The 16,507-nt window shown below is 35.5% G+C and overlaps 1 protein-coding gene across 3 annotated transcripts in view; it reads right to left on the bottom strand.

The window, feature by feature from the left end:
• The window catches only part of LOC128077672 (adhesion G protein-coupled receptor A3-like), a 252,454-nt gene that overhangs the window by 201,119 nt on the left and 34,828 nt on the right, over window positions 1-16,507 (bottom strand). Inside the window, exons 1-2 of one of the 3 annotated variants that reach the window (XM_052677160.1) lie at window positions 13,541-13,681; window positions 7,760-7,831 (exon numbers count right to left, since the gene is read on the bottom strand). In XM_052677160.1, coding sequence (XP_052533120.1) covers window positions 7,760-7,831; window positions 13,541-13,662 — 194 coding nt within the window. In that variant the 5' untranslated portion in view covers window positions 13,663-13,681. Of the gene's footprint in view, window positions 1-7,759; window positions 7,832-10,287; window positions 10,610-13,540; window positions 13,682-16,507 lie in introns of those variants that run through there. The other 2 variants (XM_052677161.1, XM_052677159.1) reach the window with 2 other exon arrangements.

The following is a 16,507-nucleotide window of genomic DNA, read 5'->3' as shown; positions in this document are numbered from 1 at the left end:
TTTGATATCCAAAAAAAAACAAGTGATTCAGTATAGCCCAAGAGCTCTCAGGGGAAGAATAGAGTTCACAGCTTTTTACTGGTACACAGGGGAGATGTTCCTGTTCAGAGCCTGAGGTCTCTCACATTTTATGTCCAGGTGTGACCAAATGAGGCAACCAGTTTTGGTCACGTGAACAGTAAAAATGCTAGTGAGCACATTACAGGTAAGTACAAGACATATTGCAATACTTTTTCAAGTCTGAAAGTATTATTCCATCCACATAAGCAACAGCTTACAGCTGAGGAATCACAACCACGAAATACTAAACAGAGGACTTCTAGCAACTTAGCTCACTGTTCACTTGGTAAGACCAACTCAGTCATTCCCAGTTAGCATCAATCCTTGCCAACTTGGCTTCCAGCACGCTGCAACATGACTGCACACAAACTGCCCTTAAACTGCACTTCTAGTTTTTCTCCAACAATTAACATGTCATTTCTTTATAGAAAAGGTACGCAGCTTGCTTCAGTCCTTCGTCATATAGTTCGGCTTTATCACTGCAAAAAGGTTCTCTATGTGGAAACAAAACAGTACATACTTGAAATGAAGTACTGACACATTTGACAAAGATGTTCCTTAAATTGCTACATCCCTAGGAAATGTTTTTATACTGGCATGTGGCATTTCCAACAGAAGTGTGTTGTTAGGGAAAAAGAAATGCAAAATCTTACAAGCATAGCAATGAAGCCTGAGAAACTACGGATGTCTTAAATACCGTTACGATAGCACATATACCAGCAGCTGGCAGTTCTGTGCCCAGGCTGAAACTATAGTTCACTGCCAGGAGTGGAAGAACGCAATCCCAGCAGCTTGTTTAGCATGGTATAAATTCCTAGCAGCAAATGAGTGGTGACAAGCTCCACATCTCACTCTGAAGCCCAGAAATAAGAGTACAGACATGGCCTGGTAGACCATACTGTTTTTATCAGAGGGAAAATTTATTTGAGATCCAGAGAAATGAACACTGAACACAAGTCAGCAACAATCTAAAGATAGAAAAAAAGGTGGAAATCACACTTGATTCTGGACATCTTGAACTAGAGCTATGGCACTGACTTCACTAACCAGTTTTTCCAGAGTTAATTGCTACTGTTTTTCAATAGCACTGTAATATCCAAAAGGAAGCATTGACTCCCTTGAAAACACTGCTTGTTCTCAGTGCTGTGCTGTAGAGGCTCTTTAGAGATATGCATACAGAGTAGTCTCATCCACAACAATATGAAACATATGATGCTTAGTAGTCTATATTGTGACTTTGTGCTGGAAAATAATAATTAATCAGAGGAAAAAAATCCATTATCTTTCTGTCAGATTGCATTACAAGTACCCTGACAGGCACATCATGCTTGTAAGACTTACAGTACCTGTGCCTATTAGAAAGAGGGTGGTACAGTTTTTTAATTTCTAACTCTTCTGTTTCTGACAGTCATGCTAACAATAACAAGTTTCATAATTCCTGGTGTGACACTAAATCATCTCTCATTGATACTGCACATTAAGACATAATGTCTGAAGTTTGGAGAACTCAGAAGCAATGGTGGGTTTTCCTGTTGTTCCTTTCCCCTCTCCGATGGAATAGCTTAGCTTTTGCTTTCTTTTATTTTTAAACAAATAAAAATTAATAAATGTTGAATGAGAATTGTCCTTTATCACTCTGCTCAACTAACAACACTGTAGACATCTCTCAATCATACACTGAGTCTTAAAGGGTAACTCACGTTCAATGAACACAGAGAGGAACAGGAACCGTTCTCAGCCCAGTTTAGAGAGATTACACAAAGTACAGCAGGAGAAACATCATTCCAAATAACTGTTCCTGACCTTCCTCATCTGCTGGGATATACTCAACCACTAGCTTTTTAGCATAATGAGATTGTTGCAAACAATTACAACAAGCCAACACAATAAGAAATTAAAAATGAAGAATTGCTTGTTTCCCCCAATGCATTGCTAGACAAGGAAAAATAATTGCTGAAGCATTTATATTTTTATTCTTTTAGAATACCAAAGATGAGTATAAAAAAACAAGCTTTTTGTTTATGGTTGTCAACTGGAACAAGAGAATTCACTAAATCCATGCGGGATTTGAAAAACAAAAAATGTCAAGACTTCAGCTGCTTGAAAGAAATCTGTACTGATTTCCCTTCTTGTTTCTCCAAATAAATAAATAAAAGTGAATAGTTTCAGTCATGCTGTGACTACTTGCACAACAGAGAGCTCTAAGAAATGCATGTTAAAACACCCTCTCCCTGAGTAACGTCACAGCATTTCTCAGAACATGGCTAAGCTGTATTTGAGATGAATTAATGTGGTTATCGGAGGTCTCCAAGATTAATTAGTCCACTCTATGCAACATGTTTACACAAAGTTACAGTCAAGCCTCTTAGCTGCAAGCTCTTCAGAAGAAAAAAAAAAAAGACTTTTGCAATGGAATCCTGGATGTCATTGCAAAATACTAACTTGTAATAACTAGTCTTTACCTATTTTTAAAAGATTTCAAAAAAAAAAAAAAAAAAAAAAAAACAAAACAAGTAATTCAAAATTTAATTTGTTAATTTTGTTGAAACCCAAATTTTTACAGCATTTCTTTAAACATTCTTCCAATCCTTCACAGAGTCAAAGATGCACATCTCTGTTTCTGCATGTATACATGCACATTTTACATGTATAGGTAGGAAAAAAGCAGTGGCCAGGAATTTAGAGAATGTAAATTTTACATTCTGAGAAGCACTTCAGAATACTGAAATGTAAAACCTTTATACTTTGACCTGTCATCACTTGAGCTTTGCTGAAGAATAACCAAATACCATATTTTTGCAAGAGCTGTTAAACAAAGTGGTTTTTTTCCTATGATCTAATTCATTGTGTTTGCCTTTCAAGCTCTTTCATTCCCTCAAGTTAATGTGCTATTACTTCAGTTGCATAGCACAATACAGAATTGCAGAAAGTAATTGTACTGCAATCTATCAAAACTAAGGTTTTATTCAGTCTTATCTAGTAGTAAATAGGACAACACTTGGCTGCTTAGTTGGTAGCCTGATAATACCACAACACTTAATGAAGGCACAATCAGTGTGTGAACTGGCCTATACAGTTAAAAAAAATTTTTTTAAATCTTAAAAATATTTCAGTGGAATTTTTCTTTGTCTAGAAACATGTCCAGGAGTATTAGGAAAAATGTAACAGTGATAGTTTTACTGAAACTTGAAGTCTTACTGCCTGACATGCTTTTGTTCTGGGTCAACTGTGAAAAATATGTGTAATCTTGCGTAGTGATCTTCCATCGTGATTTCCCAAGGAAACGCCGCTTATGCAATCATGTTCTGTTTGTGTACGTTTCTTTATTTTTGTTTGTTGATTCTCTCCAAATAACTTCTGAACCTGATAAAGACTTTCAGGCACATGGGACAACGTAGCAGCAGTCCCAGAGGTAATTATGCTTCTGTAAACTTCATAAAAACGTACATTCTGTTACGAAACAGAGAGAGAGAGAGACCTCGTACACCCATTTAAAAAAAATTCATAACTACAAGATCAATCCTAGTGAGCACCAGGAAACCCACAGGAGACTGGAAGCCACAACAGATTGGCATCTGCTAGAGGTAGCACGGGGGTCAGCACAAAACAAGCTATCCAGGCAAAGTTGAGGAGAATAAGAACAAGAATAGTGTGGTTAACAGCTTGCTGCACATTCTTTTGTGCCAACTGACATCAGGATGAGGGGAAAACATTTAATTTCATAGCATAGACCTCAACTTTGGGTCCAGCATAGCTGGAACATCTGGCCCAATAGTCTCAACTGTAGTCCTCTTCATGATTCTGGGGACAACAACATTTTCCAGAAAAGTTTTTAGAGGCCAGGTATTATCAAGCATAAAGAAATTTGCCACTACTGTTATTCATAATATTCATTCGCTCTATACTGTTGGAGCAGGATCCATGCGATACAATGCCATGATACAGTACATCCTAGTAATGTGGTAATCTGCACTAACCTGTGATTCCATGGGTGATAGTAATGGTTATTCCTATAGGCAATGAGTTAAAAATAAAAATTAGAAGAAATAACCAAATTATAATGGAAATTTTTCTATTTTATATCTTGTTTCAATTTACAGAATATTTTTTTTAAGCACCGAACTATATACAAACGATATAGACACTCAGTTATTCAGGTCCTCCAAAATCATGCTTACTTAAATGAAAGCCTCTGAGTCTGAGACTTACCTAAAAGGAGCACCTGTTTCATGGCTTGGAAAACTTGCTTTGCCATTCCCTTGTGGTACTCAAAGCATGTGAAAAACTTACTTGACTGTAATTGCTGTCCTGCTCAGATCAGTGCATCTCATAAGAATAAAGACACTGAATACCAACAAAGAAGGCACTGAAACTGAAACCATTACAAGTTGGCAAGTCTTTGCCCCAAGCTTCAAATCCAAACTGAACTCTGAGCTCCCCAGATATGAAGCCATCTCCATAGGGTGTACCACAGAAATGGCTTCAAGGTGTTAACACTTTGCTTACCACATTTGCTTCAAAAAAGTTTATTTTTCTACCCAGGCTTCTGATTTTCATTCAAAAACAAAGGGAGTAGTCAAAGTCTATATAACTGAGTACAGTACTACAAAACCTAAGTTTTCAGAAAGTTTCTATTCCCACGTGGTATTTAAGTAATAGTATTCACCTCTTTTTAGTTAGACTACAAAGTAAACCCAGAGGCACAGAGGGGCATCATGATCCAGATGCTAAAACACATTTGTAAAGGTTGACTCACAAATGAGCACAAGGGTTTCAGAAAACTTGAGCTGAGTGCTGAGAGAGTCTGCCATCTCTACTGAGCACTCTTGTGAGTCACTGGTCACGCTCACAGAATACAGAAAGAACACCCTTTGTGAAATAGGGTTTTTCAAAGCATTTTTATAAGCTTTCCAGTAAAAGAGCTAATATTTCATAAACATACTCTGATAATTTTTACTTATATAATCTTTAATATAGAAGATATTAAATGTTTTAATTTTAATAATAATATATTTACTAATACTTTATTAATATATTTCTACTACCACAAGGGAAATAACTGTACACTCAAATCTGTGTTGTGTTGGTTTTCTTTTTCCCTAGCTGGTTGTATCACCATAGAAGCTAGTATCAGATTTTCTTTTACAGCAGTAATACAAACGAATACAACTTGAAATAGAAAACTTATATTAATGCTATGCTTAAAAAACTTATTTTGAGAAGCCTGGAAAAAACAAATAAGACAAGATCCAACTACAATAATAATAACAACAACTAAAATAAATAACATGCTTCATGCACAATACAGGACAACCTACCATGGTCTTTAGATAAATAGCTACTGCCTTACTCTTAGAACAGTCAGTTAAAGTGTAAACAACTAATGCTTCTCAGTGATTTCAAACTAGAATTCTTCTTTTTATGCAACTGCTCAGCAAGGCTTCTCACTTGGGCAACACATTGCTGGGAAACCATCAGAGCTTAGGAGGACTAGCATTTCTGTAATCCAAATCCTGTTGCGATACATCTTGGAACGCAAAATTTAATATTGAACTCTAAAGTCTTCAAGTTGGATGTTAAATTACTTCATCACCCACATGAACTAATGCTTTTCTGGTTCCCAGTAACCACAAAAGAATGACTGACATGCATGATTCTTGTATCTATGGCATTCACTTCCCTAACCTTCTGTTCCCAGTAAGACCACAAGGAGTGCAAACCTAAATTGAATGAATATCACTTAACTCCAGCACATCCAAACCTCTAACCACGCGATCTTGTGAACTGAACATCACGTCAACTGGATTTTCCTGCTAATACATTTCATAGGATTCTGCATCTCACCTTTAAGGCAAGGAATAAAAATTCTTTTGGTCCACTTTGATGATCCATGAAAAATGCCAGCAGTTGCTGCTATGGTCCTCCATCTTAAGCACATGAAATACCACTCTGAAGTGGCTTGTATACAAGGAGAATACAGTGGGGAAACCTCTGTCTAAGTGTTAGGGGCACTCATCCAGAGGTAGTTCATTCACACTCACTGTTTCCACCTCTTAAAAGACTAACCAAGCCATTTCTAACCCCTCAGATTAAACTGGGCTACTGTAGGTATTTATGAGAAGTGCATATGGACAGACAACGAGCAACAGAGCATCTGAATCTGATGAGAATGTCACTGCTAGCCTTCAAGGACAACTTATGGATTTTGTATTAACGTCATGGTCAAATAGCAGTCAGCATATACAGAGATGAGACTCATTTCATCGGCAATGTTGTATAAAAAAAGTCAATACCATAAAACTAGGGTTTAGATGGTGATGATACTTAAGGCTGCACAACACTCAAGGCATTTTGTTTTGTTATTGTTCTCAATAATGTCTGCAGTGTCTCTTTCCCTAACAGGTGATTAATATACATTTTAAGAGTACATGCTCAGTACTATTGCTAAGATACAGCATATTCAAGTTTTATTCATTATGAATCCATACACATATTTGTTTGAAGTTCCCATGTCAGAAGATGCGTAGAAATGCAAATTAAACAGAAAAAAGAAAAATACAGAGGAAATATTTTTTTATTTCTAAACACAACTTGTAATATCTTAGGATTTAATTTACTGATTTGTAATTCTATCCCTTACTCTAGATTTCCTCAATATTTGCAAACATCCTTATAAACATCCAATCATTCTTCAACTGAAAGTTCACCAGCGACTATATAATATACAACATAAATGCTGTTCATTCCATACCATTTAATATTCCCAATATTAAATGTAACACCTGTAACCGTATAATTTTTTTATTATTTTTTTTTTAAGTGGAGACTGTTCAGACAGTTAGCTGTAGCTCATTTAAATGCGGGGTGTTGTTTTGGGTTATTTGCATATGGAAACATATGTCAGAATACATCCACAAACTCACAAACGTAACAACTACTTCAAATCAACAGCTCTATATAACGAAGATATTCTCAGGAAGGAACAAAAATTAATTTAATTCAACCTGCAGGAGATAACAAAATGTGTATAATTTAATCGCATGGCTTACACACAACAGTAAAGTTTCCCATAGATATTAAATATGGACTTTTAGACTTGGTAGTATTATTTTCAAATGAGTGACCTACACATACAGAAAATAGTGTTACTAAAGTATCGCTTATTCCACTGACGCTTCTAAATGTTTCCTTCCTAATTCATAGGTTGCTTCTGAGCAGATTAGATGGAAATATCATTCCTGCCCTTCCAAACACTGGCTACAAACACACAATCACAGAGCTTTGTCAATGTCATTGTCTGCTCTAGTGAGGAATGCTGTTCAGTTTCTTTGTCTAGAATAGAATTAAAAAATGAAAGTATTGGAGACCAGTGAGTTAAACAACCCAAACTATATATGTCAGGTACATTAGTGTTACCGTTACATATACCAGTCTTCCCTGTGATAGTGTATACAGTGTAGTACAAGTCTTTGACTAGCTGTTTATTTTAGTTTTAAATTGATGGCAGTGCCTTCCTGTATTTTCCACGTCCATCCCCGTTCACTCATTTCTATGCAATTTCTTAACTTGACAGTTGCTTAGAAAATCTACTGCACACTACATTTCAGAACACCTCAACTTTCTTATCCAAGGTTTGGTTTTACATTCAAAATATAAAGACTTTTTAATTGAAGAAGGAAGAGGCTGATCAGTTACTCACAGTCTCTCCAGGGACCTCAGTCCAAAGAAAGAGCCATTCTTCAACCATAAGATCTTGTTGTTACTCAGAATCCTAGAAGAATTCAGGAAAGAATTTGGTTAATAGAACACGATAATTCTACTGATTAAAAACATGCAATTACAGTAAATGACTGCTCTGTAAAATACTAATCACAAAATTCTCTGCTTCATTTGCATTTTCCCAACGTAGCAGTTCATAAAGATTACCATTTTCTGAAGAAGCTAGTTTCTTCTTTATTTAATAATAAATGCACTTTCAAGAATGTCAACAAATGAACTTTGGTTGCAACTTGAAAAGTATGACATTGGTAAGTGCCCCCACTTCACTCGCTGATTGAAAGTTACCATTGGTAAACATATTTGTTGCATTTCCCAGCCAGGAAAAGGCTGATCGAGCAAGAGATGTGTTAAGAACTGTTCCACAGTTACTGGAAGACAGTATAACCACTTTTCAGTGGCTGCTACAGCAGGGATGTACAAAGACTGACTCTGCCCTTTGTACAGTAGAAATTTAGTAATTCAGCTTCATCTGCCCCATTCACAACCATGAAGCACACACGCAAACTCTGTGCATGCAAGCAAATGAAAAATATGTCAGCTCTTCTTGTTCCTACTGTCAATTTCACAAGAGGTCCTAATTCGGTGCTTTTCATCGCTACATTTCAGAAGCAGTACAATATGAACACGCAACTTGTTCTGATGATTAAAATTTATTTAATACCTATTAAAATTTATTTAATACCTATTAAAATTTTACAATTCACAAAAGAAAAATTAACTGATTTCAAAGTTCAATAAATCATTTTTTTTCTACAGATCTAAGGATTGCACAATGTGCAGGAAAAAAAATTCTGCTAACAAATCTTTTTCCAAATGCTTAAAAAATGGGTTCTCCTACATAACATTTACATTTTTGTAGTACACAGAAGATGACTTCAAAGTAAGAGACATTGCTTGTGATAAAGCTGGTAACAAAATTTCAAAAGACATCTTTTGCTCTTAGCTAGCAAACTTGATTCATTAAGTCTCAACTTTTTATTTTTGTGATGTTTTACAATAATCTGTTGCACAAGACTATCTTAATTTGTCTGGCTCTTAGTATTTCCTATTACATATAAACAGCAAGTGCTTTACACAGCACATACACCTTAGAACAACTTTCAAGTCCATATACAAGAGACAACACCACTGATAATAAGACAAAATAATTTCTGTTATTGGACACTTAAAATGCTAGCAAGAATCAGACATGTACAATTAACCTGATGCAATTTGATGACCCACTATCAGAAGACATGAATAGCAGAGCAACTCAGTTCTGAGCTAGGAACTGATCTGGTACTACACCAAGGTGTCATGAATATGCCCGGGCAGCATTACTGCTTAACCAGAGCAGGTCACTATAAAACACTAGTGGCAATTTGAAATCAGACAAACACTTAAACCCAAGTATTTTAAAGCACACAGAATCCTATTTCTATCACCAAAAAATACAGCTCCACTATACATAAGCATTATTCTGTCATCAACTAGGAAACTGTATTTCACAAGATTTGCCTCTTACTTCTCAGATAAAAAAGATTGTATGTATTTCTCCAACAGCTACTTACTACAATCTTAGCAATACATTTCAGCAATGACAAGACCACAAGGCAGCAAGCTGTTCAATCTGCATTATCTGTCAGATTGTGGTTTTGTTGTTTTTTGGGTTTTTTTAAAAACTTTATAGGTACTTACACTGTGACTGACTAAACTGAAGAATCGCTTTTAAATTATGAACATGTAAAAAGAAAAACATAAATACATAATTCTTTCTATTATTATATTTTGTTCGTATCTTCTGAGGCTGCACTGCACTGGGATCATTCAGGAAAAAAAAGCAAAGTCTGAAAATAAAAATTGGCTGGGCTTAGAAAGACTAACATCTTAAATTCCATTTCATATTGGGTCATTTGGTTATACGCTGTGTTACAGAGAGACCATCTCTAAGGTCTATTACAGTGACATTAGGTATAAATATTATATTTGGACTCTTCTGGATAGTCTGATTTGCAAAGATACACGTACTTCAGAACTTTCATCTGGCTTAGATACAACTATTTCTGTCTTTGAATAACGTTCATGGTGCCAATTTGTTTTTCCAGACTTTTGTTCATCAAGCCTAGAAAAAGAAGGCAGTCTGAACATTCCTGGCAAGTCCATAAAAGTCCCACAAGTCTCCTACTCCACCTCTGGGTCTCCTCTATGTACATGGAGAGAAGGTGGTATCTTTTACATAAATAAACTCAAAATAACAAAATAAAACAAAGAAACGAAAGGGAACTATCTAACTAATAATAAATTACAAGTTTTATGTGAACACTCAGATCATAAATATGGCAATATTGCAAAACATGAGCCATGCTGCCATCTCACTGAGTCATTATTTCATTTTTCTGAAGGAGAAATTAAGTCTTTAGAAATACAACAGTCACTAAAAAATTAAAAAATATCACAGAGCACACCTACATTGATTTGTGTTTCTGAAGTAACTCTTTCAAATCTTTACACCAGACTTTCACAGAGACTTTCACACAGAGATCAGGTTTCAAAACTTAGGTTTCCTTCAGGGCCTTCTCTTTACATTGCCAACCAAAATGGAGGTTCTATAAACATGGTAGTATGGATGTTATAGTTAAAATAAAATTGTTTTTCTGTTCAGAACATAGAAGAATCTTGCCTTTATAGAAACCCAACATTCCAATAAGGTCTGTGGGAAAAAATATATATATTAATTGTTAGGGAAGAATTATAAGTTATCTACATTTCATTGAGCTTGTTGGTCTGTTAAACAGGAAGGATACACCTGCTTTTAATTAGCTTCAGTCATGCCCAAGAGCTTGCAACAGGCTGCAATCAGAATGGATTTGGTTTGCACCAATGGAGCTGGTCTGTAATTACAAAAACCTGTGTCACTAGCAAATGTAAATCACATTATTTTTGTACAGTAATTAATCACTTATTAAAGTTTTAGTGGAACTCATGAAACTGTTCCCTTCCAAGGACAATTGGTGTGAGTAGAAGCTAGAAAGGAGAAAAATTACCCTGTTCAGAATGCAAAAACGGAAACAAGGCTTAACTACAGGTGATGAAAAGAAAACCCTCTCAAGGAATCAATGCCTAGTAAAATTATAGCTCTGACTTGTGATGCTGAAGTTACACTGAATAGTTTTGTATATTACTTCTTCAAAAGTGACTGAATATACACAAAAAATAAGAATTATAACTTATGTTAGTTATTACTTTTCCTTTAAATACAGTCACCTGCTTAATGACAAAATATGTCATTAGAGATCATTAGAGATCAACAAAAATTCAAGGAAAAAGAACATCCTTTTTACACACTAACAAGAAACACAAAGGTTTATTAGATAAACACATGGGAAAAGGTGCTATTCATATGTTCGATTTTGGATCACTTCCAGATGTAAAAGTACTTTTAACCACATCAGAAAATAAATCACTTAGTAAATGATTAAATATAATTTTCGTTTTTTTTTAGAACAAATCACTTCTGTGCACACACTGTTATGGTATATTTCTCACATCTTATTTATTCACAGCATTTTCACTTGTCTTATTTTTTCTCTTATGCCATTTAATCACAATGATTAAATAAATATTGCAGCAAGACAGCTGGTTTAAATAATTATCAGTTTCTAGCCATGTGTTAAGAATCTCACATTATAAATATTTTATTCTGAGAAGAGAAACACTAAGAAAATGAGCACTCTTTATTTCAGTGAAGCTATTTTCCTAAACCAAATTCCATTCAATGTTTTACTTTTCTTTTAAAAATAAAATAAGTAAATCATTTCCTAGAGAAGCCTTCTGTGAAGGTATTTATTTTAGAGTTCAGTTTTCAAATTGAACTCTAGTACTCAACATATGTCATGATCCAAACCCAAAGTAACCAGAAGATAAAATGCAAACCAAACATATCAGATGATGGTACCCTCAGTTCTACTCCTCATGGGATCCATCTAACTAAAACAGCACCACTAACCTGACCAGACACTTACTGAATTTCATTAAGCATTTTGCATCTTATGGCTCCTTCTCACAAGACATTCCAGGGGATCGTTTGCCTCAGGGCTGGTGTTCAGAAGACAGTAACTCTACACCAGGTTTGTCTTACCCCACAGGCTCTGAAGGGGTGTCCTTCAAATTCTCTCTTGTGACCTGTAGGTATATCCTAGAGCACATTACCTACATATCATGCAAATACACTTCTGGGCTGCAGCACAGGCTATGTGCTCTTTCATCCATACGTTCAAACAAATCAATCCAGCCTCAATTTTACACAGCAATACTATTTATCTGGGAGGTACAAGAACCAGTGGTAAATGCAATTCAAAAGCGCAAAAGATCTGCTATGAGATAATTAGCCAACTGGTGCCCCCTATCTCCTTAGGCCAGATCATAGCCCTCTTAGCAGCATGGTCATTCAGTTTTTCCTTTTTACCCATATAAAGGTTGAAGGTTCACGTTTACATGGAAATCTTTTTTCCCCTCTTCTCTGGAAGAAGTGAGTGTGGTGGGAAAAAAACCATACAAATAGTTGATATTCAAGGCCTGCATGTTTAATGAATCACAACCCATTCCACTGAATATCTTCCTGGTCCCTCCGTTAGAATTAATTGAACACAAATCTTAACACAGTTATCTTAAATGGCTTCCATGAGTTTTGCCTTAGTGAAAGGCTGAAAAAAAGTCTGCAGAAATATGTAATCCTGTGCAACAAAGTCTTATTCAGGTGTAAAACACATCCAGAAAAACTAACATAGCATTTCAAAATGCACCAAATAAAAAACTCTCAATCATAATGCAAACAAACTTCACCTACAACCCCTCAAGCAGAGGAAAAGAATCCATATGCCATGCCCTTGAAGTCAATGGACTTGGGTTCATTCATCATAATAAACAAATTCCACAACTGAGGCCTCTACAGCAAGATGATGCCGCATCCCACTCAGTAAAACCTACAGTGTGAGCTCATGCTGCAGCAAGTCCCACGGAAAAACCCCATTTCAGATAAACAGGCCCAAGAAAGACAAAACATTTAGATGGACCATCCTGTTCCAAATGCATACTGAACATAGAAGGAAGAGTGACTCATTGTTGAAAATATGCATTTCCTCTGATAATACTCACAGGAAAAAAATACATTTATTTACTTTTCTTAAGCGAAGACTAAGAAAATGTCAAATTGCATTGGATTTTCTACTGAGCAGTCTAGGAAATAGTTCAGACCAGACTTAACCCAAATTTGTATCTAGCTGATAGATGAGCTGAACAACCAACATCTAGAAAATGAATTTCTTTGAGCTCCTTCACTCACAGCATGCTCCAAGACCAGTTGAAGGTACACAGAAGTACTGCAGAAAAGAGCAACCACTCTTGCCAGTGCTTTACACTTCCTTTTAATTCCTGTTGCTTTTTTCCCCAATTTATAGATTAAGAAGGTGTGCTAGATGGATATCCAAGGTAATTTGACAAAAGAAAGCTCAGTCCATGAAGACAGTAAGTCTGGGACCTCTGTGTGGAAGCCATTTGAAGAAATTCTTTTTCAAGTTCTGCAGTTTCTCTTATTGGTACCTATAATGTGATGGGGAAGTGCAGCAGTAATGGTGGGGTGGCAAAGTCTGTGGCTGCAGCAAATGAGAACAAGCCCAAATGCAGCAGCTGTAGGCAGAGAAACAAAGGAAGAAATTCTGCATACCTTTGGAAGACCTCATATAGGCAGAAATCTCCAGCAAGACAACTTCCCCCACTACCGACTCTAAAATGAAGTCTAGGAAGGGGTGAATGCTGGCACCACTCCTTCCAGTCACTCAGATTCATTACATGCACCTGAGCTCCTCTGGGTTGGCCCTGCCTTCCCATCAGGTGCTCAGTCACTGCTTCAGGCCGTGACTGCGTTTCTGCTACACTTATACACTAACTTCAATTCAAGCAGAACAGAATGACTTTTATTTAAAAAAACAAAAGCAAAAAACAAAAAACAGAAACAGCAACCAAAAAAGCCCCATATGTGCTAATAATAATTAGTCATTTTACATGGCACCCTGATAACAATAGACATGTAACACTATAAGCTGCTTCTTCTCTTAGACATTATGTGGTCAGATACAAAAGGTATGGGAGCAGACATCCCATAAACACCTAGGCACAGTAGTGCGAAATAGATGTGAAAATATTACTTCATTTCTTCATGGTGTCAAAATAAAAATGGAATTATTTATACTGAAATACCACAGTGTAAAATAAAAAATAATTTTTAAGGTTTTAAAAACCTCCTTGTTAAACCAAAACATGCATAATTCATTGAGACATGCACCATAAATACATATATTTAAAAAAAAAAAAAAATATATATATATATATATATATATATATATATGAAGGAGCTTTCAACAGAAAAATACCAGTAGTAATTGTAGCTACTACCTGAAGAACAATACTGACAGCTCACCAAACGAACAGGGTGTGTCAGACAAATACATATTTTGGTAAGCAAACAGAAAGTAGGAAAAACTTGTAAAGATGAGAAAAATGTTATCAATTTATATGACCATCTGCATGCTTAGAACTTAAGACAGTCATAGTGCCTCCTATTGAGTCTGAGTTTGAGAATATCCAAATTTTTTAAAAAAGCATTAAGAGAAGTTATCAGAATAGTACAGATGCACATAATATCTCAAGCAACATCCCTCTTAAGCAAGATAATTATGATCTCCTATGCTGCTTTTTTTTTTTTTTTTTTTTTTTTTTTTTTTTTCATTTTTCCCCCAAAATAAACCATATGTTACCAATGTTGTTAACAGGAGTCACGCAAACAGTAAGACCTGGCCACCTAGCACCCCAAATTCCTTTTGGTTTTATTCTAGCACTAGAAAAAAAAAACAGAAAATAATCAAAATTACCTTTACGTGTAGATAAGTAGTTTTACAAGTGGTAAAAAGAAGTGAACAGCTATAGCCAAAGCAACTCGAATGTACTAATTGTGCTTCCAATTAGAACAGTATCGATTGAAAGATATTTCCTCATCCTCATACTATTTGATAGCAAAAAAGTGATAGAATTATAAGCAAAGAGAAATTTTCTTCTAGATAATTATCCATTTGAGTGAAAATTCTTCCAAATATGCAAAAGATTCTAATTATCTGCCATACATTTGATAGAATGTAGTAAGAGAAACTAGAGCTCTCCTAATATGTGGCTCATTATCTGACCACTCATATTATGGAAATGTAGTACTGCTTTAGTTGAAAAGCACTGCTCAACTGCCTCACTTTCAGTAAATTAAAATATAAGGTGAAACTCTTATTTTTGTTTGAAGAGTGAAGAAACTGATGGCTTTTCACCAATAGTCCTCCTGCGTTATACAAGAGACTGCCAGGTCACATTCAAAATAACCAAGCCAAAGATTTCTTGCATAAATCATAGCAACAACTGATTTAGTTGACTAAAAATCATACTCAAAAGCATTTTTGTGTAAGCAACATCACAAACCAAACAGTGAAACAAAATATCACCATCCGTAGCAGGATACATAAGTCACGCTCTCTCTAATACTGGTTCAGTGGTATTAATGTATTAAGAAAAAGGAAGCAAGCAGGCCATTCTCAAAGAGAAATCTTAATATGATTTTGTAACAGTGGGGGAGGTAAAGAACTCCCAGCTTTCGAAACAAGCTCTCTCCACTACAGTGTGATATTCATTAACTGAATGGGAAAAGAAACAGCAGGAATCAAAGCATTACTAATAGGACTCTAAGTACTGCAAGAAATAAATGCAGTTGTCTATTTTATTACTTCTGTCAAGCACTGGCAAATTTCCGAACTAGATGATCCTCTTTTAAGTAAAGCACATTTTTCATACAAACTAAGATGTAAAGGTCACTTCCACAATTCAGTGGAGACTTCAAGTATCATACAGCAATTATATGGCTCAAGTTCAATCAGTTGTATTCAAGACATTCAACACCTAGAAAACATTTAATTAGGGGATAACTGTAGAAATACAAACAGTACACATAATAAAAATATGCGGTCCTACTTCACTGAAATCATAGACTATTGAAGTACTGACGATATAAAAGCATGAGGAACCATTACTATTTTCCTACATGTATACGGATTTATAGCATCATTAAACTGTCTAGATAAATCTCACTTTAAGATGTTTTTAACTGGAGCGCAGGTAACATTATCTTTTGATAAGACAGCATTCCCATTATATCTTTTGAAAACTGAATTTTCAGACTGTGCCACTACACCTACCTCATGCATGATCTGTAGTTGAGAGACTGAAGTATGTGTTTAACTTTCAATTGTGAGTCCTAATGAGTTTAGCAGAATTACTCACATTAATTAAAGATACGTGCATTAGTTTTTTGAAGATTCTATTGTCAACTTTTTTTTTTTTTTCAAGAAAGAGAGGAATTGTTTAAAATAATCTTTCTACAATGAGGGGGAAATTCTTTTCTCCATTTCTGAAAGCATTTGCAGGCATGACGGTGTGGGTCTGCATGCCTTGTTGCTCCTGGTTTTACCTTTGGCTCACCACACAGACTCTACTGAATAGATATCCACATACACATATTTAAAATGCAGTTTAATGGGAAAAGTAAGACTGATACAGGATAAACAAAAATAAGTTTTTCACTGAGCTGGTTTAATATAAA

Source organism: Tympanuchus pallidicinctus, unplaced genomic scaffold, assembly GCF_026119805.1.
Source record: "Tympanuchus pallidicinctus isolate F22 unplaced genomic scaffold, pur_lepc_1.0 scaffold16, whole genome shotgun sequence".
NCBI lineage: Eukaryota > Metazoa > Chordata > Aves > Galliformes > Phasianidae > Tympanuchus > Tympanuchus pallidicinctus.
Note: the sequence above shows the minus strand (reverse complement) of the source record. Positions and strands in the feature narration are given on the sequence as shown.